Source organism: Podarcis filfolensis (genome assembly GCF_964270895.1).
Source record: "Podarcis filfolensis genome assembly, chromosome: 4".
In the NCBI taxonomy this organism is placed as follows: domain Eukaryota; kingdom Metazoa; phylum Chordata; class Lepidosauria; order Squamata; family Lacertidae; genus Podarcis; species Podarcis filfolensis.
Genome location: NC_139607.1, coordinates 103,963,647 through 103,987,565, shown reverse-complemented (window position 1 = coordinate 103,987,565; position 23,919 = coordinate 103,963,647). Strand labels below are relative to the sequence as shown.

The 23,919-nt window shown below is 47.1% G+C and overlaps 2 protein-coding genes across 7 annotated transcripts in view; one reads left to right on the top strand and one right to left on the bottom strand.

The window, feature by feature from the left end:
- The window catches only part of LOC310760704 (uncharacterized protein), a 395,412-nt gene that overhangs the window by 246,199 nt on the left and 125,294 nt on the right, over nucleotides 1-23,919 (top strand). The window lies entirely within an intron of this gene.
- Nucleotides 1-23,919, bottom strand: part of LOC310760669 (uncharacterized protein) — a 93,823-nt gene that overhangs the window by 63,631 nt on the left and 6,273 nt on the right. The window contains exons 3-8 of the mRNA XM_083609576.1: nucleotides 19,959-20,040; nucleotides 19,595-19,677; nucleotides 17,060-17,186; nucleotides 917-1,407; nucleotides 642-723; nucleotides 283-365 (exon numbers count right to left, since the gene is read on the bottom strand). Coding sequence (XP_083465702.1) covers nucleotides 283-365; nucleotides 642-723; nucleotides 917-1,407; nucleotides 17,060-17,186; nucleotides 19,595-19,677; nucleotides 19,959-20,040 — 948 coding nt within the window. The remainder of the gene's footprint in view (nucleotides 1-282; nucleotides 366-641; nucleotides 724-916; nucleotides 1,408-17,059; nucleotides 17,187-19,594; nucleotides 19,678-19,958; nucleotides 20,041-23,919) is intronic.

The following is a 23,919-nucleotide window of genomic DNA, read 5'->3' as shown; positions in this document are numbered from 1 at the left end:
TCCTTCCTCTTCTGCCTCTGATTCTGCACTGCATTCTGCCTCAGAGTCTCCCAGCTCACTAAGCCCTGTTACCCCTTCAGCTTCTGACACCTCCTCTTCCCAGGCTTCTCCCTCTTCTCCCTCTGACCGCTCATCCTTCTTCTACCTCCACTCCTTGGGCTCTGAGCCATCTTCCCTTCCTGGTTCCCTGGCTGCTTCCTCCCACCATTCCTCTTTGCCCAACCAGTCCATGACATTGCTCCATCCCTCAGCCTCTGTCCCCACAAGGCAGCTTCCCCTGACCTGATCTGGTTCCACAGCCGCTGCTTCCCTTCTGCCCCCATGAAAAGGTGGATCAGGAGGTCTTGCCGGCATCATTCTGTCACCTGCAAGAGAAAAAAGGTAAGCAGAATGCCAGGAGTGCCTGCTTCTCTCACAGGTGTAACAGGGCATCTCTAACGACAGATGGGCCTTTCAGAAAGCCGTTCCTGCTGAGCGCAGTTGAACGCTTGTGCCCATTTCATGTTAGTTGTGCAAAACTACTTCTCCCTTCCTTTGGACCCTTGTTCCCAACTGTCCACCCCCCCAAAAAAAGAACTCACAGATTAGTTGGAAAACCAACAGAACGAGACCAAACGGAGAAAAGCCACCTTCCTCCTTACCCAGTGGCCTTTCTCTGGTGTCCAACGGAGGCCTCTCTGCCTCACAGGAATCCAGGTCCACTTCTGCAAAACGATCCCTTTTCTGAAAGAGCAACAAGGATTCAAAACAGAGAATGAATGGCGAGAAATGTTAGAAAGAGAATGATAAAGACAGAAGCTTTAAGGGTGTTAGATCTCATTCCCAGGTAAAGAATGGGCCAACAGTAGAGCATTATGGGATGTTCTCTGTCCTGTTTGGAGCCCATTGGGAGTATCCAGAGAAAGGTCTCTCTCACCTGCTTTCTCTCCTCTGCCTGACTCAGGAGGAAACCTTCGGCCAGGGCCACCACCTGGGAACTGGTCTCTGCTCCACAGTCCCTCACCCAGCTCTCCATCTCCGGGGGAAGGACAGCCAGGAACTGCTCCAAGATCACCAGGTCCAGCATCTCAGCTTTCGTGTGCCTTTCTGGCTTCAGCCACTGGTGGCAAAAGTGGTAGAGTCGGCTGCAAACCTCTCGGGGTCCTTTGGCCTCCTGGCAGCAGAACTGCCTCAACTGCTGGCTCTGCCCCTCTGAGCAGCGGGTATCCTCCCCACCCAGGATCTTCTGCCCAGAGTTTTCCCATAATCCCCCACTGCTCCCAGTTTGGATGGCATGGCCTCTTCCTGCTCCAGGGTCAGCTGAGTCTTGCTCATCCATCTGTGCTCTCAGGAAGGCTCTCAGAGATTGGAAGGAACCCTTTGGTCTTCTGCCAAGTTCTGCCTGTGCTAATGAGGTGCTAGCAAATCCTATAAAGCAAATACATTGTTTAGTTAGAGAAGTTTTAGGTCAGAAGAAGAGAAATCATAGAATCATAGAGTTGGAAGAGACCACAAGGGCCATTGAGTCCAACCCCCTTCCAAGCAGGAAACACCATCAGAGCACTCCTGACATATGGTTGTCAAGCCTCTGCTTAAAGACCTCCAAAGAAGGAGACTCCACCACACTCCTTGGCAGCAAATTCCACTGTCAAACAGCTCTTACTGTCAGGAAGTTCTTCCTAATGTTTAGGTGGAATATTCTTTCTTGCAGTTTGGATCCATTGCTCCGTGTCCGCTTCTCTGGAGCAGCAGAAAACAACCTTTCTCCCTCCTCTATGTGACATCCTTTTATATATTTGAACATGGCTATCATATCACCCCTTAACCTCCTCTTCTCCAGGCTAAACATGCCCAGCTCCCTTAGCCGCTCCTCATAAGGCATCGTTTCCAGGCCTTTGACCATTTTGGTTGCCCTCCTCTGGACACGTTCCAGTTTGTCAGTGTCCTTCTTGAACTGTGGTGCCCAGAACTGGACACAGTATTCCAGGTGAGGTCTGACCAGAGCAGAATACAGTGGCACTATTTCTTCCCTTGATCTAGATGCTATACTCCTATTGATGCAGCCCAGAATTGCATTGGCTTTTTTAGCTGCCGCGTCACACTGTTGGCTCATGTCTAGTTTGTGGTCAACCAAGACTCCTAGATCCTTTTCACATGTAGTGCTCTCAAGCCAGGTGTCACCCATCTTGTATTTGTGCCTCTCATTTTTTTTGCCCAAGTGCAATACTTTACATTTCTCCCTGTTAAAGTTCATCTTGTTTGTTTTGGCCCAGTTCTCTAATCTGTCAAGGTCGTTTTGAAGTGTGATGCTGTCCTCTGGGTGTTAGCCACCCCTCCCAGTTTGGTGTCATCTGCATGTTTCTTGAGCAAGCATGGATGAGTCTTCCTAGGAACCAGGGTGGGACTGTACCAAACCATGAGATATCTTCTGAAGAAGAAGACGGAGTTGGAGGAGGTGGAGAGAAGAGGAAGAAGAAGAAGGAGAAGAGGAGGAGGAGGAGGAATCAAACTCTAGCCCTCCTAGAAGGTAGATTGCGATGCAAAATGTGGAGGCAACTGAAGGGATTTCTCTTAGGTGAATCAGTCTAGTTGCTCCTGCCTTCGAGTAAATGCTAGAAGTCAGAACTGACTGACAAGGGAATAATTTGTATCTTGTGGAAAATGGATGCCTGGCTCTAGTGGGGGTCCTCACCTGGGGGTCCTCAGGAGTTGCTCCCCCCACCCCCACTCCCCTGCTTCTGTCTCCTTTTCTTGCGCTTGGACTCTGCCACTCTCAAGACAGACTCCTGGGGTGGGGTCCCTTTTTCTTTGTTCTGAGGGCCAGGTATGTATCTGGCCAACCCCCTGAGGGCCAAGTGGACGGGGACAAAGACATCTCCCTTGAAATTTAGGCAGCTAATTTATTATGATTATTCTCTTAGATAGCTTAACACACACACAGCCATTGATGCCCAGGTCCCTGGAGGCTCAGGGAGTAGCAGCGCCCATTTCCGGCTGAGAGGATGTGGTCCTGGGATGCCCTGCTCTGGGTGCGAGGGGATTGCTGCAGTGGCCTCCGTGGGGAGCTGCCCTGGGAGACACTGGGAAACTGGTCCCCAATGCAGCAGCCAGACTCTGGGCTGGGATCCCGCTCTTTATTCCTGGCCTCTCTTTTCCACCTTTTTTTTGGGGGGTGGGGTGTCTAGTCCACCTCCTCGTCCAGATTTGGAAAACCATTTGCAGATGTTCCCTCTGTTGTGCAATGACGATGAGAGACGTCACAGAGAGTCCAAGTCCCAGGGACTCCTTTGTTTGAAGAAGGAGATTTCCGGGGAGTCATTGTTTTTCTGAAGGGGGGGGGGCGGAAGGCCAAATGAGTTTGGGACCCTCTGATCTGCAGGAAGGAGAGCGTGGCAGCCCTGGCCCCTCCCTGGCAGGACCCTCTCCTCCCTGACTTGGTACCCCCCCCCGCAGGAGCAGATCAGGCCCCCCAGGCCCCCTCCCCTGCTGCAGCCCTGGGACCCCCACCAGATCCCAGAGAGAGAGGAGACTCACCAGATCCCAGGAGAGAGGAGACTCACCAGATCCCAAGAGAGACACCCAAGCAGGAAAGGACTGGGGAGGGAGGGGCCTTGGCTCTGGAGGACCTGCCCCCCCCCCGCTTCCTGTCCTATCTAGGAAGGCAGCTCGGTTCCCTTTAACCCTTGCAAGGACAGTCCGCCCAGCTCAGCCCCCCCCCCCTACATTGCACACTCACGTAGCCAGGGCAGAACTCTGATTTCTATTAATTTCTGTCATTTTGAATGGCTCTAAGGGGGCAGCTTCCGCCTGGCTCCGCCTATGGGGGGGGCCTTTGGCTCTTGGCTGGGCTCTGAGCATCTCCCTCGGTCCCTTTTTGAGGGGGGGCCTTTGGCTCTTGGCTGGGCTGTGAGCATCTCCCTCGGTCCCTTTTGGGGGGCCTTTGGCTCTTGGCTGGGCTCTGAGCATCTCCCTCGGTCCCTTTTGGGGGGCCTTTGGCTCTTGGCTGGGCTCTGAGCATCTCCCTCGGTCCCTTTTGGGGGGCCTTTGGCTCTTGGCTGGGCTCTGAGCATCTCCCTCGGTCCCTTTGGGGGGGCCTTTGGCTCTTGGCTGGGCTCTGAGCATCTCCCTCGGTCCCTTTTTGAGGGGGGGCCTTTGGCTCTTGGCTGGGCTCTGAGCATCTCCCTCGGTCCCTTTTGGGGGGCCTTTGGCTCTTGGCTGGGCTCTGAGCATCTCCCTCGGTCCCTTTTGGGGGGCCTTTGGCTCTTGGCTGGGCTCTGAGCATCTCCCTCGGTCCCTTTGGGGGGGCCTTTGGCTCTTGGCTGGGCTCTGAGCATCTCCCTCGGTCCCTTTGGGGGGGCCTTTGGCTCTTGGCTGGGCTCTGAGCATCTCCCTCGGTCCCTTTTTGAGGGGGGGCCTTTGGCTCTTGGCTGGGCTCTGAGCATCTCCCTCGGTCTCTTTGGGGGGGGGCTTGGCTCTTGGCTGGGCTCTGAGCATCTCCCTCGGTCCCTTTGGGGGGGCCTTTGGCTCTTGGCTGGGCTCTGAGCATCTCCCTCGGTCCCTTTTTGAGGGGGGGCCTTTGGCTCTTGGCTGGGCTCTGAGCATCTCCCTCGGTCCCTTTTTGAGGGGGGGCCTTTGGCTCTTGGCTGGGCTGTGAGCATCTCCCTCGGTCCCTTTTGGGGGGCCTTTGGCTCTTGGCTGGGCTCTGAGCATCTCCCTCGGTCCCTTTTGGGGGGCCTTTGGCTCTTGGCTGGGCTCTGAGCATCTCCCTCGGTCCCTTTTGGGGGGCCTTTGGCTCTTGGCTGGGCTCTGAGCATCTCCCTCGGTCCCTTTTGGGGGCCTTTGGCTCTTGGCTGGGCTCTGAGCATCTCCCTCGGTCCCTTTGGGGGGGCCTTTGGCTCTTGGCTGGGCTCTGAGCATCTCCCTCGGTCCCTTTGGGGGGGCCTTTGGCTCTTGGCTGGGCTCTGAGCATCTCCCTCGATCCCTTTTGGGGGGGCCTTTGGCTCTTGGCTGGGCTCTGAGCATCTCCCTCGGTCCCTTGGGGGGGGGCCTTTGGCTCTTGGCTGGGCTCTGAGCATCTCCCTCGGTCCCTTTTTGAGGGGGGGCCTTTGGCTCTTGGCTGGGCTGTGAGCATCTCCCTCGGTCCCTTTTGGGGGGCCTTTGGCTCTTGGCTGGGCTCTGAGCATCTCCCTCGGTCCCTTTTGGGGGGCCTTTGGCTCTTGGCTGGGCTCTGAGCATCTCCCTCGGTCCCTTGGGGGGGCCTTTGGCTCTTGGCTGGGCTGTGAGCATCTCCCTTGGTCCCTTTTTGAGGGGGGGCCTTTGGCTCTTGGCTGGGCTGTGAGCATCTCCCTCGGTCCCTTGGGGGGGCCTTTGGCTCTTGGCTGGGCTGTGAGCATCTCCCTCGGTCCCTTGGGGGGGCCTTTGGCTCTTGGCTGGGCTGTGAGCATCTCCCTCGGTCCCTTTGGGGGGGGGCCTTTGGCTCTTGGCTGGGCTCTGAGCATCTCCCTCGGTCCCTTTTTGAGGGGGGGCCTTTGGCTCTTGGCTGGGCTGTGAGCATCTCCCTCGGTCCCTTTTGGGGGGCCTTTGGCTCTTGGCTGGGCTCTGAGCATCTCCCTCGGTCCCTTTTGGGGGGCCTTTGGCTCTTGGCTGGGCTCTGAGCATCTCCCTCGGTCCCTTTGGGGGGGCCTTTGGCTCTTGGCTGGGCTCTGAGCATCTCCCTTGGTCCCTTTGGGGGGGGCCTTTAGCTCTTGGCTGGGCTCTGAGCATCTCCCTCGATCCCTTTGGGGGGGGCTTTAGCTCTTGGCTGGGCTCTGAGCATCTCCCTTGGTCCCTTTGGGGGGGGGCCTTTAGCTCTTGGCTGGGCTCTGAGCATCTTCCTCGATCCCTTTGGGGGGGGCCTTTGGTTCTTGGCTGGGCTCTGAGCATCTCCCTCGGTCCCTTTGGGGGGGGCCTTTGGCTCTTGGCTGGGCTCTGAGCATCTCCCTCGGTCCCTTTGGGGGGGGGCCTTTGGCTCTTGGCTGGGCTCTGAGCATCTCCCTCGGTCCCTTTGGGGGGCCTTTGGCTCTTGGCTGGGCTCTGAGCATCTCCCTCGGTCCCTTTGGGGGGGCCTTTGGCTCTTGGCTGGGCTCTGAGCATCTCCCTCGGTCCCTTTTTGAGGGGGGGCCTTTGGCTCTTGTCTGGGCTCTGAGCATCTCCCTCGGTCCCTTTTTTGGGGGGCCTTTGGCTCTTGGCTGGGCTCTGAGCATCTCCCTCGGTCCCTTTGGGGGGGGGCCTTTGGCTCTTGGCTGGGCTCTGAGCATCTCCCTCGGTCCCTTTGGGGGGGCCTTTGGCTCTTGGCTGGGCTCTGAGCATCTCCCTTGGTCCCTTTGGGGGGGGCCTTTAGCTCTTGGCTGGGCTCTGAGCATCTCCCTCGATCCCTTTGGGGGGGGCTTTAGCTCTTGGCTGGGCTCTGAGCATCTCCCTTGGTCCCTTTGGGGGGGGGCCTTTAGCTCTTGGCTGGGCTCTGAGCATCTTCCTCGATCCCTTTGGGGGGGGCCTTTGGCTCTTGGCTGGGCTCTGAGCATCTCCCTCGGTCCCTTTGGGGGGGCCTTTGGCTCTTGGCTGGGCTCTGAGCATCTCCCTCGGTCCCTTTGGGGGGGCCTTTGGCTCTTGGCTGGGCTCTGAGCATCTTCCTCGATCCCTTTGGGGGGGCCCTTTGGCTCTTGGCTGGGCTCTGAGCATCTTCCTCGATCCCTTTGGGGGGGCCCTTTGGCTCCTGACTGGGCTCTGAGCATCTCCCTCGGTCCCTTTGGGGGGGGGCCTTTGGCTCTTGGCTGGGCTCTGAGCATCTCCCTCGGTCCCTTTTGGGGGGACCTTGGCTCTTGGCTGGGCTCTGAGCATCTCCCTCGGTCCCTTTGGGGGGGGGGCTTTGGCTCTTGGCTGGGCTCTGAGCATCTCCCTCGGTCCCTTGGGGGGGGCCTTTGGCTCTTGGCTGGGCTCTGAGCATCTCCCTTGGCCCCTTTTTTGGGGGGGCCTTTGGCTCTTGGCTGGGCTCTGAGCATCTCCCTCGGTCCCTTTGGGGGGGCCTTTGGCTCTTGGCTGGGCTCTGAGCATCTCCCTCGGTCCCTTTTGGGGGGGCCTTTGGCTCTTGGCTGGGGGAAGGCCGGAGCCCCGCCAGAGAGAAGCTGGCCTGGGAGGCCGGGGGGGGGGAGGAGAGTCCACGGCTTGGGGACACCTCCCTTTTGAGAGGGGGGGTGGTCAGGAGTTGTCGAGCTTTTTGGACGGAAATAACTCAAAATAATGAGTTCCGACGCTAAACTGCTGCTTCCCTTCTCGAACCCCTTCTTCTCAAAATCACTTGTTAATTTAGGTATCCAGAATATAGTGGTACCTCAGGTTACAGACGCTTCAGGTTACAGACTCCGCTGACCAGAAATAGTACCTCAGGTTAAGAACTTTGCTTCTGGATGAAAACAGAAATTGCGCGACAGCAGAGGGAGGCCCCATTAGCTAAAGTGGTGCTTCAGGTTAAGAACAGTTTCAGGTTAAGAACAGACCTCCGGAACGAATTAAGTACTTAACCTGAGGTACCACTGTGAATACTACAGAATAAGGTTTAAGTCTGTTTCTGCTGCTTCTCTCACATCCCCTCCCTTAGTTATGAGGGGTCTTTCCGTGAGGTACTTTTGACACAGCCCAGCTTCCTTCACAGTGAGGGGCCACTTTTCTCTTACCACTCCCACTCCTGAGGTATTTTCCTTTGTATGCCAGACCCAGGGGATCCTCTCAGCCCTTGCCACGGACTTGGGAATCTCCTTTTCCTAGCAGATCTCTCTCCTCCTGACTGGAAGGAGACTCCAGAAGAAGAGGAGAGTCTTCCCACAGCTTCTCCCTCCAGCTTCACTCCCATCTGAATACTCCCTTCAGACCCTCAACATGGTCTCCCCATCTCAGCTGTGAGGCTCCTTCCTCTGGCTCCATAGATATTCTTCTCAGAGCGGAGGATCCACTCAGATCAGAGCCACTTCTCCCTCCCTCCACCCTCTTTTCTCATCCCCATCTTCTCCCAACCTTCCCTCTCTCCCATCTCAAATCCCCTCAGAAACGGCTCTCTTTATTTTCCCTCCAAAAGTGCTGGCGCCACCCCCCTCTGGGTAGCCAATCAGAAAGAGGCTCTGGCCCTCTGGTGGAATGGTGAGGCACTGCACCCCCAGACGCTGCTCTGGCTCTGCTGTCCGTCACAGCAGCCATCTGCCCCAGCAGGCCTTGCAATCTCCCCACCACTTGAGCCGTCCTCCATTGTCTCCCAAGACAGGCGGATGAGGAGAGAGCCATTCAGGGGCCACAGGAAAGGGGCATCGGGGGCCGACAGAGGCAAACTGGAGTGGGGCAGCATTGCTGAAAGGATGCCTAGCTCTCTCTCTTCTTCCTTCTCAATATCCGTTATTGCTAGCTAAGAAATTGGAGGAAAGGCAGCTACTCTGTGTAGGGTTTCTTGGGGTTGAGATCCGTAAGCTGAGTATGGTACGATTTCTCAGCAATAAATATGAAACACTTTTATGGGTGTTACGGAAAATTCCAGGTTGAGACGACTCATCAGCCCAGCCAGTCGGGTGCAAGTCCCTCATGGATCCATGAGGTCGGTAAAAGAAGGAAGTTCCAGCCAAGTAATTTGGAGCAAAACAGCGGTCAGTAGACCTTGATCTTTCTTGTTGCCCAACAGGAGCAAGAACCCAGAACAAAGGGTTACCTTGACTTTTACCCAGAAGACATTTCACAGGGCATCATGAATAGGCCCATACTACATCACAAAGGAGGAGGGGATATAAGACATACACAAGTTCAGCAGGGGCCAGACACCGCTCCCAAGACCGCTTAAGTGCCCATCACCCTAAGAACAGTGAAACCCTTGGCATCTCCTTGCCCTCAGGACTTGTCTAGAGATGGGCTTTCAGAACACCTGACTTGCTAAATTGCCTCTGGGGATGTCTATTGTTGCCCCCCCCGGTCACTCCCTGGGTGGGGGGCCATGTATGGGATCTCAGGCTTGGGGAAAGATGCCCTCTTCCGGCTGCCTATGTGACTTCCTGCTTCTTGGTTCATGGAGGGAGGTGGAGCCCAAATTCACCTTTCTTTCAGGGTTAAAATGATATTGGAATGAGGAGAGTCGGTTAAAGTATGGATTTTCTACGAATTTATAAAGCTAGGAATCTTCCCTGCGCTGTCAAGTCAAAAGCATACATTCAGGCCTAATATTCGTAACATTGCAATAACTATAAAGATGTCGTCGTCGTCCCCCCCCCCCGGTCATTTCCGTAACATGGGTAAGTGAACTCATATTTGAAACAATGCAGACGCAATCAAGAAGGATTTTTCTCTAGTGTTTCATTCAGCCTCACCTGAATAAACACTTAGATTATGTGAAAATAATGGGAGATACCGTCTCCAGATGAAATTAAACCTGTGCTTTTATTTATTTTCATGGTATAAAAGGTAATTTTAAAGAAATCAATGGTTACAACAGTAAACAACAAATAGCTTGTCCTCATGGAATTGCAGACTTTCATCCTGCCATGTGTTAAAGTTTCAATTGATTATTCTAAAAGATCACGCCACCTTTTCCCACAAGTGCTGGGTAGATTCCGGCAACAGTCTTCACAGTTTATGTATTCATTAAACATTGGCCACGTGTTATAAAAGGAATATGGATTGTGTTCCCCCACCTTTTGGATATTTAAATTGTGATGCCCAGAATAGAACACAGGATTCAATATGGAGGCCAAATGGCCGAAATATTGGGAAATTTTGGAACAAGAGGGAGATAAACTGAAATTGCAGAGTTTTGAAAAACTAAAAAACAAAGTGCGAGATTGGCTTCATTATTATCAAATAATGGAGGCATACAATTTGGACAATAAAATTGGATTCCAGGTGGAAAAATCAAAATTGGAAACAGAACTGTTATATCCCAAAACTAAGACTTTGTCTAGGATGTATAACTTGCTGTTGAAATGGAATACTCAGGATGAAATGGTGAAATCTGCTATGATTAAATGGGCACAAGATATTGGACATAACATTATGATGGCTGACTGGGAACAGTTATGGACCACAGGTATGAAGTTTACGGCATGTAATGCCTTAAGAGAGAATATTATGAAAATGATATACAGGTGGTACATGACACCAGTCAAGCTTGCAAAAATCTATCATTTGCCCGATAATAAATGTTGGAAATGTAAAGAAACTGAAGGTACATTCTTTCACCTTTGGTGGACGTGCCCAAGGATTAAGGCTTTCTGGGAGATGATATATAATGAAATGAAAAAGGTATTTAAGTATACCTTCCTGAAGAAACCAGAGGCCTTTCTCCTGGGCATGGTCGGCCAATTGGTGCCAAAGAAGGATAGAAATTTCTTTATGTATGCCACAACAGCAGCAAGAATACTTATCGCAAAGTACTGGAAGACACAAGATCTACCCACCCTGGAAGAATGGCAGATGAAGGTGATGGACTATATGGAATTGGCGGAAATGACCGGCAGAATCCGAGACCAGGGAGAAGAGTCGGTGGAAGAAGATTGGAAGAAATTTAAAGATTATTTACAGAAATATTGTAAAATTAATGAATGTTAGAACGATGTTGGATTGAAGCTAAGTGGTTTTCAGCAGTAATGTTATAAAGATGTGTAAAAATGGACTATTAATAGGGGATAATTTAAAGTTATAACATATTAAGATAAAAGATTAGGATAAAAATAAAGAGGGAAAGGATTTGCTGAACCAACCAATTGAACTGGATACAAAAAAGGGAGGGGTGAGGAGGTCTGGGGAACAAGCGAATGAAAGATAAGACATGAAAAGATTGAATTGTTTTTAACTTTTTATTTTGTATTTTTTCTTTTTCTTTTTTCTTTTTGTAATACTTTGAAAACTTTAATAAAAATCTTTAAAAAAAAAAGAACATAGGATTCTAGGTGGGGCCTGACCAAGGCAGAATGAAGTAGTACTATCCCTGCCCTTGATCTGATTCTGCCTTCTGCCACATTGTCCTGTGCTCCCCGTTTGGTGTCCTCCGCAAATGTGATGAGCATCCTCTCAGTTCCTTCATCCAAGACATTTACAAAGACGTTGAACGACAAGGGGCCCAGGACAGAACCCTGCAGCACCCCTCTTGACACTTTTCGCAGGATGAGGAGGAACCATGAAGGAGGACTGTTTGGGTTCAGTCAGTCAAATCCGCCTAACAGTTTCCTCATTCAGCCCACATTTTACCAGCTTCCTCACAGAAAGATCACGGGAGACTTCGTCAAAAGCCTTACTGAAATCAAGATGCACTATTTCCACAGCTGTCCCCTGACCAACAAAGTTTGTAACTCCATCCAAAAAAAGGGGAGGAGAGATTTCTCTGGCTTGACTTGTTTTTGAGAAAGCCATCCTTTCATCCTGTATGTTTCTGTTGTGAAATATTCAGATGGAATCATAGAATCATAGAGTTGGAAGAGACCACAAGGGCCATCGAGTCCAACCCCCTGCCAAGCAGGAAACACCATCAGAGCACTCCTGACATATGGTTGTCAAGCCTCTGCTTAAAGACCTCCAAAGAAGGAGACTCCACCACACTCCTTGGCAGCAAATTCCACTGTCAAACAGCTCTTACTGTCAGGAAGTTCTTCCTAATGTTTAGGTGGAATCTTCTTTCTTGTAGTTTGGATCCATTGCTCCGTGTCCGCTTCTCTGGAGCAGCAGAAAACAACCTTTCTCCCTTCTCTATGTGACATCCTTTTATATATTTGAACATGGCTATCATATCACCCCTTAACCTCCTCTTCTCCAGATGGAGGGCACATAAATATTAAAAATGATAATAAATAAGGATATTGACAAGCTGAAACATGTGCAAAGGAAGGCGATTTATGTAATTATTTAATTTGTATACCACTCGACCCAGTGGTGCTAGCTTGAATAAAATATTGGCGGGAGGGGCCAGGTAAGGCCTGCTTTGCACAATCAATCACATGATGCATAAAGGGCATTGGAATAGCAATGCCTATCAACTGGGGGGTGCCCCCCTCAAATATATCATTGGGGGGCAAAATCCCCTCAGCCTCTAAAAGTCGACTCCTGTTCCCACATGTCTCAGGACGTTTACAACATAAAAAGACAATATAAAAACACAAAATATACATCTGTAACCCCCCCCCTCCTTATCACATTTTAAAAGGGCATCAGATGTCAATCAGGTAAAGGCCTGGTTAACAAGGTGCGGATTTGCCTGGCTCCTAAAGCTGGATAATGGTTTTTCCAACCGTTGTATGGATTCTCTGGTGCCTAGTGAGATTAGCACTCTGAATGAAGCTCTGTCCACATTCCACACACTGATAGGGTTTCTCCCCTGTATGAATTCTTTGATGGGAAGTGAGAGAGGGGCTCTGACTGAAGCTCTTTCCACATTCCACACACTGATAGGGTTTCTCTCCCGTATGAATTCTTTGATGGGAAGTGAGAGAGGAGCTCTGACTGAAGCTCTTTCCACATTCCACACACTGATACGGCTTCTCCCCTGTATGACTTCTCTGATGGGAAGTGAGATGGGAGCTCTTCCTGAAGGTCTTTCCACATTCCACGCACTGATAGGGTTTCTCTCCTGTATGAATTTTCTGGTGCTCAGTGAGATTGTAGCTCATACTAAAGCTCTTTCCACATTCCACACACTGATAGGGTTTCTCTCCTGTATGAATTTTCTGGTGCTCAGTGAGATTGTAGCTCATACTAAAGCTCTTTCCACATTCCACACACTGATAGGGTTTCTCTCCTGTATGAATTTTCTGATGCTTAGTGAGATGGCCTCTCTGACTGAAGCTCTTTCCACATTCCATGCACTGATATGGTTTCTCCTCTGTATGAATTCTCTGATGGGAAGTGAGATGGGAGCTATGACTGAAGCTCTTTCCACATCCCACACACTGATAGGGTTTCTCTCCTGAATGAATTCTCTGATGGGAAGTGAGATGGGAACTCTGACTGAAACTCTTTCCACATTCCACGCACTGATAGGGTTTCTTCCCAATGAGATTTCTTTGTTGGGAAGTGGAATGGGAGCTCTGACTGCAGCTCTCTTCATACTCCAAATTTTTGCGTGGCTTCTCCTCTCCGGGGGTTTTGTCATGTTCATCCTTGTTCTTGTTTTCCAATTCATCAAAATCTGCAATGGAGACAAAAAAGGGATTAGAGCCTCTGGAACAAATCAATTAGAACTGAAGGGAGTTGGGTCTTTGTTCATTGCCTTTGTTGGTTGTCATTAACCAACATTTTTATTCATATATTCTAATGGATTGTTGAATGTTGATTTGTTTGATATACAGTAGTGGCCAAAATTATGGAAGCCTTTTGGGGGAAAAGTATATTTCAGATATTTGATGGCTCGTAACACGACTTCCTTTAGAGTAATACCACAAAATTATGTATCAATGGAAAGATAATTTAATGAAGAATGTAATTATCTGTATTCTATCAAAAGTCATAGCGGAATAACCAGAAAAAGGAAGCACAACTTGCTTAGCTTGACTTTTGTTAGTGTGTTATTTTATATTGTGGAAAGTTGATATAAAATTTACAGATTGTATATTATTAAGAGAGAATTATATGAAAATGATGTATAGATGGTATATCACACCAGTGAAAATGGCAAAGATGTTTAAGAAAGAAAATAAGAGATGCTGGAGATGTAAAGAAAAAGGAAGGAACATTTTATCATATGTGGTGGGAATACAAATGCATTAAAAAATATTGGGAAATGATATATAATGAACTGAAAAAAAATGTTCAAAATGAGCTTTGGTAAACATCCTGAAGCCTTTCTGTTAGGTATCTCAAATCAAGAGCTGCCAAAAGAAAAATGGACATTATTTATGTATGCTACAACAGCGGCAAATATCTTGACTGCACAAAATTGGAAGATGGAAGAAATACCATCAAAAGAACAATGGTAAGAAAAACTGAGGAATTGTGCAGAATTGGCTAAGCTAACAGAGAAACTACGAGAGAAGGACAAAAAGGATTTTAAAAGAGTTTGGGAGCCATTTACAGGTTATTTGCAGAAAAAACAACTGGCAGGGTCTGAATAAACGTTCACAACTTTATTATAGTAACAGAAAAATTAGAGAAATGATAAGGGAATCTACTTTTACATAAAGCAGGACACAATAAATAAAACTAAATAACTCAATAGAGGGGGAGTTGAGGGAAGTCCGGAGGACGGGAGGGAGAACATTTGTATATAACATGATGATTGAGATATTTTTATTTGTTGTAAAATTCAATAAATATTCATTTTAAAAAAAGAAAAAAGAAGATTGAGGAAAACTTAACCAAAGCTGGCCTTTCTATATTTGTGAAGAGGTATAAGGAGAGTCCCATGGACTGCAAGAAGATCCAACCTCTCCATTCTGAAGGAAATCAGCCGTGAGTGCTCACTGGAAGGACAGATCCTGCAGCTGAGGCTCCAATGCTTTGCCCACCTCATGAGAAGAGAAGACTCCCTGGAAAAGACCCTGATGTTGGGAAAGATGGAGGGCACAAGGAGAAGGGAACGACAGAGAATGAGATGGTTGGACAGTGTTCTCGAAGCTACCAGCATGAGTTTGACCAAACTGCGGGAGGCAGTGGAGGACAGAAGTGCCTGGCGTGCTCTGGTCCAGGGGGTCACGAAGAGGCGGACACGACTAAACAACAACATAAGGAGGCTACAAAATCAGACTGGTAAAGGCAGGAAAAGGTGCACAATAGCAAGTGACAATCGAAGAATGAAGAGACTGTGCCTACAGGACAGAAGAAAATCATCTGGGTGTTTACAAGATGACATGGCGCAATGTAATGTGAAGCTGGGTGCAAGGACTGGTCTAAATGCTAGAATTCCAAGGGAAACGCCATTATCTCTCAAGCAAAGGTGGAAAAGATAAAACTGGGCTAAAACTCATGGTAACTGGACAGCGGAACAATAGGACAGTGTTATTTGGAGCGGTGAGACACAAATCTCCTTGCTTGGTAGTGAGGGCATGAAATACGCGAGGAGGAGAATCGGAGAAGATTTACATCCTACTTGCATTATACTGACCGTGAAACACCCAGACAGTGTGATGATCTTGGGTTGTATGACAGCAAAAGGTGTGGGCAGAATTTGTGTCATTAATGGGAACGTAAATGCCCCCGAATATATAAATCAAATACTTGAGCCTGAATGTGAAATCCTATTCCACTGCTGGAATGGCCTGGGAATAGGCCAAGCGAAATGAGGGGATGAGGGACCAACTCCCTTCTCTTGCCATTGCCTTCAGTTAAGAGTTTGGGTGTAATCCTTGACGCCTCCCTTTCCATGGAGGCACAGGTTACAACAACAGCCAAGTCGACATTTTCCCACCTTCGCTGCATCAAGCAGTTGGTCCCTTACCTTTCCCGCCCTGACCTGGCCACCGTGATCCATGCGATGGTCACCTCCAGGCTTGACTACTGCAATTCGCTCTTCGCAGGGCTGCCCTTGAAGCTGTCCCAGAAACTCCAGCGGGTGCAGAATGCTGCAGCAAGGCTCCTCACGGGGTCTCTGCCATGGGAGCATATTCACCCAGTGCTTTTCCAGCTGCACTGGCTCCCGGTGGAGTACAGGGTCAGATTTAAGGTGCTGCTTTTGACCTTTCAAGCCCTTCACGGACTAGGACCCTCGTACCTATGGGACCGCCTCTCCTGGTATGCCCCATGGGGAACCTTAAGGTCCATATATAGCAACACCCTAGAGGTCCTAGGCCCTAAGGAAGTTAGATTAGCCTCAACAAGAGCCAGGGCCTTCTCAACACTGGCTCCGGCCTGGTGGAACGCTCTGTCTCATGAGACCAGGGCCCTGCAGGATCTGATTTCTTTCTGCAGGGCCTGTAAGACAGAGCTGTTCCGCCTGGCCTTTGGCTTAGAATCAGTTTGATTCCCTCCCCCTCTTTCTTTTTCCTTTCTCCTCCCGTGAAGAGACTGCATCCTAATGTTTTAATGTTGTATCTTAATCTTTTTAATTGTATTTTAATCAACTTGTTTTTATTATTGGTTGTAGCCACCCTGAGCCCAGTCTTGGCTGGGGAGGCCGGGGTATGAATAAAAAATTATTATTATTATTATTATTATTATTATTATTATTATTATTATTAATTCCATCTTGGTTTCACATTATCACAGCTGCAGAACTAAAAAACTTGCTTCACTCCATGGGAAGGCGTTGTAAGGCCGGAATTAAAGCTAAAGGTTACCGAAGCCAGTATTAATTGACATGGTGAGAATTTCTGTATATCTCCTTTTTTCTATGTGTTTCACATTTCTTTTTTATGACTGCTGTTCTAATAAATACTCTTTCATAAAAGTTATTGCATTGCATTCTTCATTAAATTATCTTTCCTATGGTATCACTCCGAAAAAAGTGGTGTTATGAGCCATCAAACCTTGGAAACACACTTTTTAAAAAGTTTCCACGATTTTAGCCACTAGTATCAGTTGTTCATTTAAAGTTAATGTGCTTTTTATTACGGGATCAGATTGTTATTATTAATGTTTCATGTTTATATATGTGTTGGAAGCTGCCCAGAGTGGCTGGGGCAACCCAGTCAGATGGGCAGGGGATAAATAAAAATTATTACTATTACTATTATTATCATCACTGGTACTACTACCTGAGATTCAGTCAGTCTGGCTCTTCTCTGGGATGGATTTTCTTTGGCCCAGTCATAGCATCCCCTCCATCGCCAATGTCAGACATCTCTTTGGTCAACCCAAGAAAACGAAAACAGAAAACCTGACAGAAGCTACTTATCTTTCCGAACAACTCTGAAGCTGACATTTAAGATGCCTGGGCAGTTCAGACCAGCCGAATCGTGGTATAAAAAGGCAGAACTGGAGGAAGATTTTTGACAGAAAAAACTGTAATTTGCTGTTCAAGGTTTATTGTGGGGGTGTTAGGTTCCCAGGTGTTGTGGGGGGCGCTGTTGAGCTCTGTGGAAATGTATGAGGTTTGTCACATAGAGGTATTTTTTGAATTTCCAGGCAGATAGGACGATCCCACAGGGAGCCTTACCAAGAGAGGCCACGATCCCACGATTCTCCTCCATGACGTCCTTATGCAGAGCTCTCTGGTCAGGATCCAGCAACGCCCACTCCTCATCTGAGAAACAAACAGCGACATCTTCAAAGCACACTGGACCCTAAAAGAAAAAGGGAAATGTCCTCCTCTGAGACAGGATCGATATGATCTACTACACAATGCTCTGTTGTTTCCTTCCTCTTAATTGCTGTGTTATATATATATATATATATATATATATATATATATATATATATATATAAATTTTAACTAATAAATTATAAAATGTACCACAAAACGTATCACTTATACAATCTTTTTAGACTTCCATCAGCACCTCTGATGATCCACTGTTTTAACCACTTCTTATGCATTTCTTAACTTTATATTGCCTTTACATCTCTTAAGAAATCCTCCTCCCCCGTGTCAAGGAAAGATAAGACGTTTTTTATGTACGCTACAACAGCAGCAAGAGTACTGTTAGCAAAGTATTGGAAGACACAAGAACTACCCACACTGGAAGAATGGCAGACCAAGGTAATAGACTATATGGGACTGGCGGAGATGACCGGCAGAATCCGAGACCAAGGGAAAGAGACGGTGGAAGAAGACTGGAAGAAGTTTAAAATCTATCTCAAGAACTGTTGTAAAATTAATGAATGCTAAAATGTTTTGGGTAATGCAAAATAGAATTGCAGCGATTAACAATTGGATATGAGAAATAAGATCTAAAGAAAGTGTTATATTGAAATTAGGGGATGCTGAAAAGATTGATAACAGGGATGCAGAAAGGGGAGGTATGGGGAAGTCGCTGAAAGAAGGTTTAAGAAAAGAAAGGTTAAGAAAGTATACGTGTTTATATGTTTGTATGTCTATGTATTGTGTTGTATTGTTTTGTATTATGTGTGGAAAAACCAATAAAAAATTTATTAAAAAAAAAAAAAAGAAATCCTCCTCCCCCTTCTCCATTTTTGCAATACTTCCAATAATACTCCTCACAAAACTTCTTGCAACCCTACAAACGTCGTCTGTTCTTCACAATTACTTTTCAATTTACTCCAGTCTTCCGTGAATTTCTTGTCTCACCGGTTAGTTTATCTAATTCTGCTGCGTTATTTCAGTAGGATTGCTTTGCTGCACATTAGTTTATCTAATTCTGCTGCGTTAGTTAGTTTATCTGTTAGTTTATCTAATTCTGCTGCGTTATTTCAGTAGGATTGCTTTGCTGCACATTTTAATTATGGGTAGCTATTTTAATGCTTTAATTGAATTCTTTTGTTCTGCATTTTAACTATGGGTATTCATCTTTGTGCAAATAGGTGGCTCTCCACCTTATGTTTTCCACGTTATTCTGCCTACGCAGGGATTCCAGTTTCCCCAATGGAAGGATCCACTTTCTCCTCTCCTCGTCAGTTGTTCTGGGGAGGCTCCCTCCCAATGCCCTAGAGCCAAATTCAAGGGGTTCATGGGGGCATGGAGAGGGGGAGGAATGGGGGGCAGGCCCCATTTTGCAGCAGATGGGGCTGACTAGGTGAATCCTGGACATTATTTGTTATCGTCTGTCCACTGCTTAGAAGCCTATTTTAGCATTCATTGATGAATATAGAAATACAAGAAGCCTAGTTTGGATGGCCATCTGTCTTGGGTGATCTAGCTGAGACTCCTGCAATGCAGGGGGTGGGACTTGATGACCCTTGGGGTCCCTTTCAACTCTAGGATTCCATGAAAACTGCAACTACAGATGAATCCTACAGGCGACATGCAGAAGGCTGGTGTCACAGAGTTATCTGGGCAGGAAATCCCATAGTTCACAGCTGGAATTAACTCTTTATCAGCAAGAACACAATATTCACAGACTTGGCTGAGCTTCAGGCCTAATGAGAAGAGCAGCTCATTCCCGGAGGGGCTGTCAGTTTGCACTGTCAATCAATTAATGGACTAGTTGTCTAGGTAGAAGTTTCTTTAGTGTGGAGGTATATGAAAAGTGAGATTATATAGTGCAAAGTTTGAAGAGAGTGAAGACCCAGGCTCCCCACAACTTTCTAAGTCCCCCCCCCCGGGGGTTTCTAGCATACGATTGAACAGGGCGCCAGTGTGCAGCCTGCCTTTGCTCCTCCATGTTAGACCTCTCTTGGCTCTGAGAGACGAGCAGGGAGGGTGGCTTCTGGCAGAAGGAGAGGGAGCCCCCAGTGGCTCCTCCTTCTCCTGACTCTCCTCTGCCTCTCGAGCTCCCTCCTCCCACTCGCCTCCTTCCTCTTCTGCCTCTGATTCTGCACTGCATTCTGCCTCAGAGTCTCCCAGCTCACTAAGCCCTGTTGCCCCTTCAGCTTCTGACACCTCCTCTTCCCAGGCTTCTCCCTCTTCTCCCTCTGACCGCTCATCCTTCCTCCACCTCCACTCCTTGGGCTCTGAGCCATCTTCCCTTCCTGGTTCCCCAGCTGCTTCCTCCCACCATTCCTCTGTGCCCAACCAGTCCATGACATTGCTCCATCCCTCGGCCTCTGTCCCCGCAAGGCAGCTTCCCCTGACCTGATCTGGTTCCACAGCCGCTGTTTCTCTTCTGCCCCCATGAAAAGGTGGATCAAGGGGTTTTGCCGGCATCATTCTGTCACCTGCAAGAGAAAAAAGGTAAGCAGAATGCCAGGAGTGCCTGCTTCTCTCACAGGTGTAACAGGGCATCTCTAACGACAGATGGGCCTTTCAGAAAGCCTTTCCTGCTGAGTGCAGTTGAACGCTTGTGCCCATTTCATGTTAGTTGTGCAAAACTACTTCTCCCTTCCTTTGGACCCTTGTTCCCAACTGTCCACCCCCCCCCCAAAAAAAAAGAACTCACAGATTAGTTGGAAAACCAACAGAACGAGACCAAACGGAGAAAAGCCACCTTCCTCCTTACCCAGTGGCCTCTCTCTGGTGTCCAACGGAGGCCTCTCTGCCTCACAGGAATCCAGGTCCACTTCTGCAAAACGATCCCTTTTCTGAAAGAGCAACAAGGATTCAAAACAGAGAAAGGGACTTCCGGTCGGCGCCAGCGTCTAATGGCTGCCTCCCGCTGAGCTCTGCTCAGGGAGGCTGCTTCGCGAGTTCGGGTCTGACCGCTACGGCGAAGCGGGGACCCCTAAAATCTCAGGCGCGGAAGCCTGAGAGCAAGGAGGCTCGGTGGGCACCTTAAGCGCCCCCCCTCACTGCAAAGGAGCCTTTTTAAAGGCTCCGGAGCGGCATCGGGGAGCGCGGTGCTGAGAGCCGCTACCCAGCCCGTGGAGTGAAGCCGCGTCGCCATTTGACGGAGAGCGCCGATTCCTTCCTGACATTTGGAACTTAATTGGATTACCCGTGAGTAAGACTGAACAACAACTTTAAAAGAAAATACCTAGAAATTGGCTGAAAACGGAGAAGGCAAAAAATAAGGAAGTCTGCCTTCCTCGGACTGCATGTAACTAAAGCAACGAAATAGGAAGCTGCAATTTGACAGGAAGCAACTTTAAAATTGACGGACTCAGACATTGGACTTAAATCCCCCCCTTAGCAGGCAGGGGCAGGGGGGGAAGATCTTTGACTTGTTTTACCTGCATGGAAGAAGCATAGAAGGGGAAATTTCTGCCGTTTTGAACCCTTGGGGAGGACTGCCTGGAAAGTGAGCCACCGGGACTGAGAGCTGTCATTAGAGATTTGCTACAAAGTTGGTGCTTTGCCTTTTTACAATAAGTAAAGACCCTACTTGCTATAAGTTTGGCACTTTGGAAAGTTACAATTTGCCACTATTTAGAAAATATTGGACAATTGGTTGTTATTTTTGTTACCTTTGAAGGGAACCTTTGTTTCTTTGCACTTGGAACTTTGGACTGCTCCCTCTAGAGGCTGCAGGAAAACAGTTATTATTTTTACTGTAAGGAACAGGCTTGTGGAATTTTCCATCTGAAAGTAATTCCCGTGGGAACGACCTTGGGATATGAGTGGCCCAACAGAAGAGAGAATAACAAGAGCTAAGAGTAAAGTTGAACACAAAAGAAGGGGCTCAATTACCAATCCAACTGCAGCTGCTACAACTTTTTCCATGGATACAGCGACAGTGACACGGGCATTAGTCAAAATAAATGAATCTTTGGAAGTGCTCACAAAGCAGAGCACTGAAAATTCCAAACAGCTGACTGAGCTGTCAACAAAATTGGATTTAAATACAGAGACAATAAACAAATTAGTCCAAGAAAATGAGATAACCAGAAAGATTGCGGAGGAGGCAAAAACTTCTGCAGAGGAGGCAAAAACTTCTGCAGAAACAGCACAGGAAAAGTTAGTACCAGTCTGCAAAAAGCTGGAAGAACATGATGTGGCCCTGTCTTTATTGGAATTACAGAGGAAAAGTAGAAATTTGAGATTAAGATTGATTCCAGAAAATGAAAAGGACAATTTGATAGACTTTCTTACAAAAGAATTTCTGGAATTTTGGCAGGACAACTTGAAAGAAGAGGAATTTAAGATAATAACTGCTTTCAGACTGGGCAGGAGACAAAATAGAAAGAGCCCAAAAGACTGTCTGATAACTCTGAGACAAGATATTAAATTTACATTTTCAAAGAGCCCTTGAGATTGAAGATTTTCGTGTGCAGATTTTTAAAGATATTCCTAAATATATCTTGGAAGTGAGGACCTACTATAAGGATTTGGTCACCCTATTGAAAAAGAACAACATACTATTCAGATGGGAGTTTCCACAAGGCCTGTCTTTCAACTATAAAGGAAAGAAAATCAAGATAAAAACAGTGCAAGACAAAGAACAATTTCTGGCAAGGAACGAGGAGGACCTTTTGAAGGAAACGGTGGAACCTACGGACCTAGCAGAAATACCAGACATTTCAAACTTATCTTTTGGGATTAAAACACCAACAGAAGAAGATCTGCTTGGAGCAGCTGGAGGAATAACTAAGTAAAAAACAAGATGTCTCTGCAAATTTTAAGTTGGAATTGTAATGGACTGAATCTTCCCAGAAAAAGACGTGAGGTTTTTCATATCTTAAAAAAAGAACAATTGGACTTGATTTGTTTACAAGAAACCCACGTGACTAGAGTACACCGAAAATTACTTATTAACAAAAGATTAGGACAAGAATTTATTTCATCGGATAAAGTGAAGAAAAGAGGAGTGGTGATTTATGCAAAGGAAAAGTTAGCCCCTAAATTAATATTTAAAGATGAGCAAGGAAGATATTTGGCAATTGAAATTCAGGTTCAAGGAGAAAAATTACTGATTATAGGAATTTATGCACCGAATGAAGGGAAGTCAGAATTTTTTAAGAAATTGCATGAGACATTATTGGATTATTTGGACTATAATGTAGTTTTAATGGGAGACATGAATGGAGTGGTCTCTACAAACATGGACAAAGCACAAAGACAGGTGGTCTCCAAGGATGGGAGACTACCTAAGACCTTTTTTGAAATGACTGACAATATGAACCTGATTGACATTTGGAGAATAAGGAACCCTCTTGAGAGAGAGGGAACTTTCTTTTCTGAGGCAAAAATGACTTGGACTAGAATTGACCAAATATGGGTAACTAGTGGGATGGCATCAAAGATTAAGAAAGTGGAAATCTGCCCAAAGACTTGCTCCGACCATAATGCTGTAAAGATGGAAATGAACCTAACAACAGCTGGATCCTTTAGATGGAGGATGAATGATTCCCTGTTTAGAGATGCAGAGGTGTATAAAAAGGCCCAGAAGGTATTGAAGGATTACTTTGAGATAAATCTGAGAACAGAAGTGGAAAAAAGAGTAATTTGGGACGCAAGTAAAGCCGTTATGCGAGGATTTTTAATACAACAGAATTCTATAAAAAGGAAGAGACACAATGAGAAGAAGGATAAGATTTTGGAAAAGATAAAAGAAGGAGAAAAAAAAAATGAGATCTAAACCAAAGTCACATGAAATATTGAGAGAAATTAAGTTTTATCAGAGACAATACATGGAATTGATGAACCAAGAGATAGAATGGAAGATAAAACAAATGAGACAAAGGACATTTGAATCGGCAGATAAATGTGGGAAACTTCTGGCATGGCAATTGAAGAAGAGACAAAAACAGAATATGGTTACAAATCTAGAAGTGGAAGGAAAGAACATTTATAAACCAAATGAGATCAGAAACTGTTTTCAGAGTTATTTCAGGAGACTTTATGCACAGGGGCCGGTGAATGAAAAAGAAATAGAAGAATTTCTTAAAAAGTACGGATTACAAAAAATTTCTGAACAAAGTAAAGTGATTTTGAACCAGAAGATAACTGATCAAGAAATTGAGGGAGCCATTCAAAGTATGCAATTGGGAAAATCTCCAGGACCTGATGGACTAACCTCCAGATATTACAAAGCTTTGAAAGAATGGCTTATACAACCGTTGAAGGAGGTTTGTAATGAAATCTTAGAGGGGAAGAAGGCACCTGAATCGTGGAAAGAGGCTTATATCACACTTATACCAAAGTCAGAGACTGAGAAGAACCAGGTTAAGAACTACCGCCCTATATCATTACTTAATGTGGATTACAAAATTTTTGCAGACATTTTAGCAAAAAGATTGAAAAGAGTTTTGGTGGGGGAGATTCATAAAGACCAAGCGGGCTTTCTTCCAGGAAGACATTTGTCAGACAATGTGAGAAATATAATAGACATTATGGAGTTACTGGAAGCTAATATTAATACTAAGGCAGTGTTAATATTTGTGGATGCGGAGAAAGCCTTTGACAATATCTCTTGGAGTTTTATGAAAAAGAATCTCCAAGGGATGGGGGTAGGCCAAGGTTTTGAGAATGGTATAAGTGCGATTTACTCTGAACAAAAAGCAAAATTGATTGTAAATAATGTG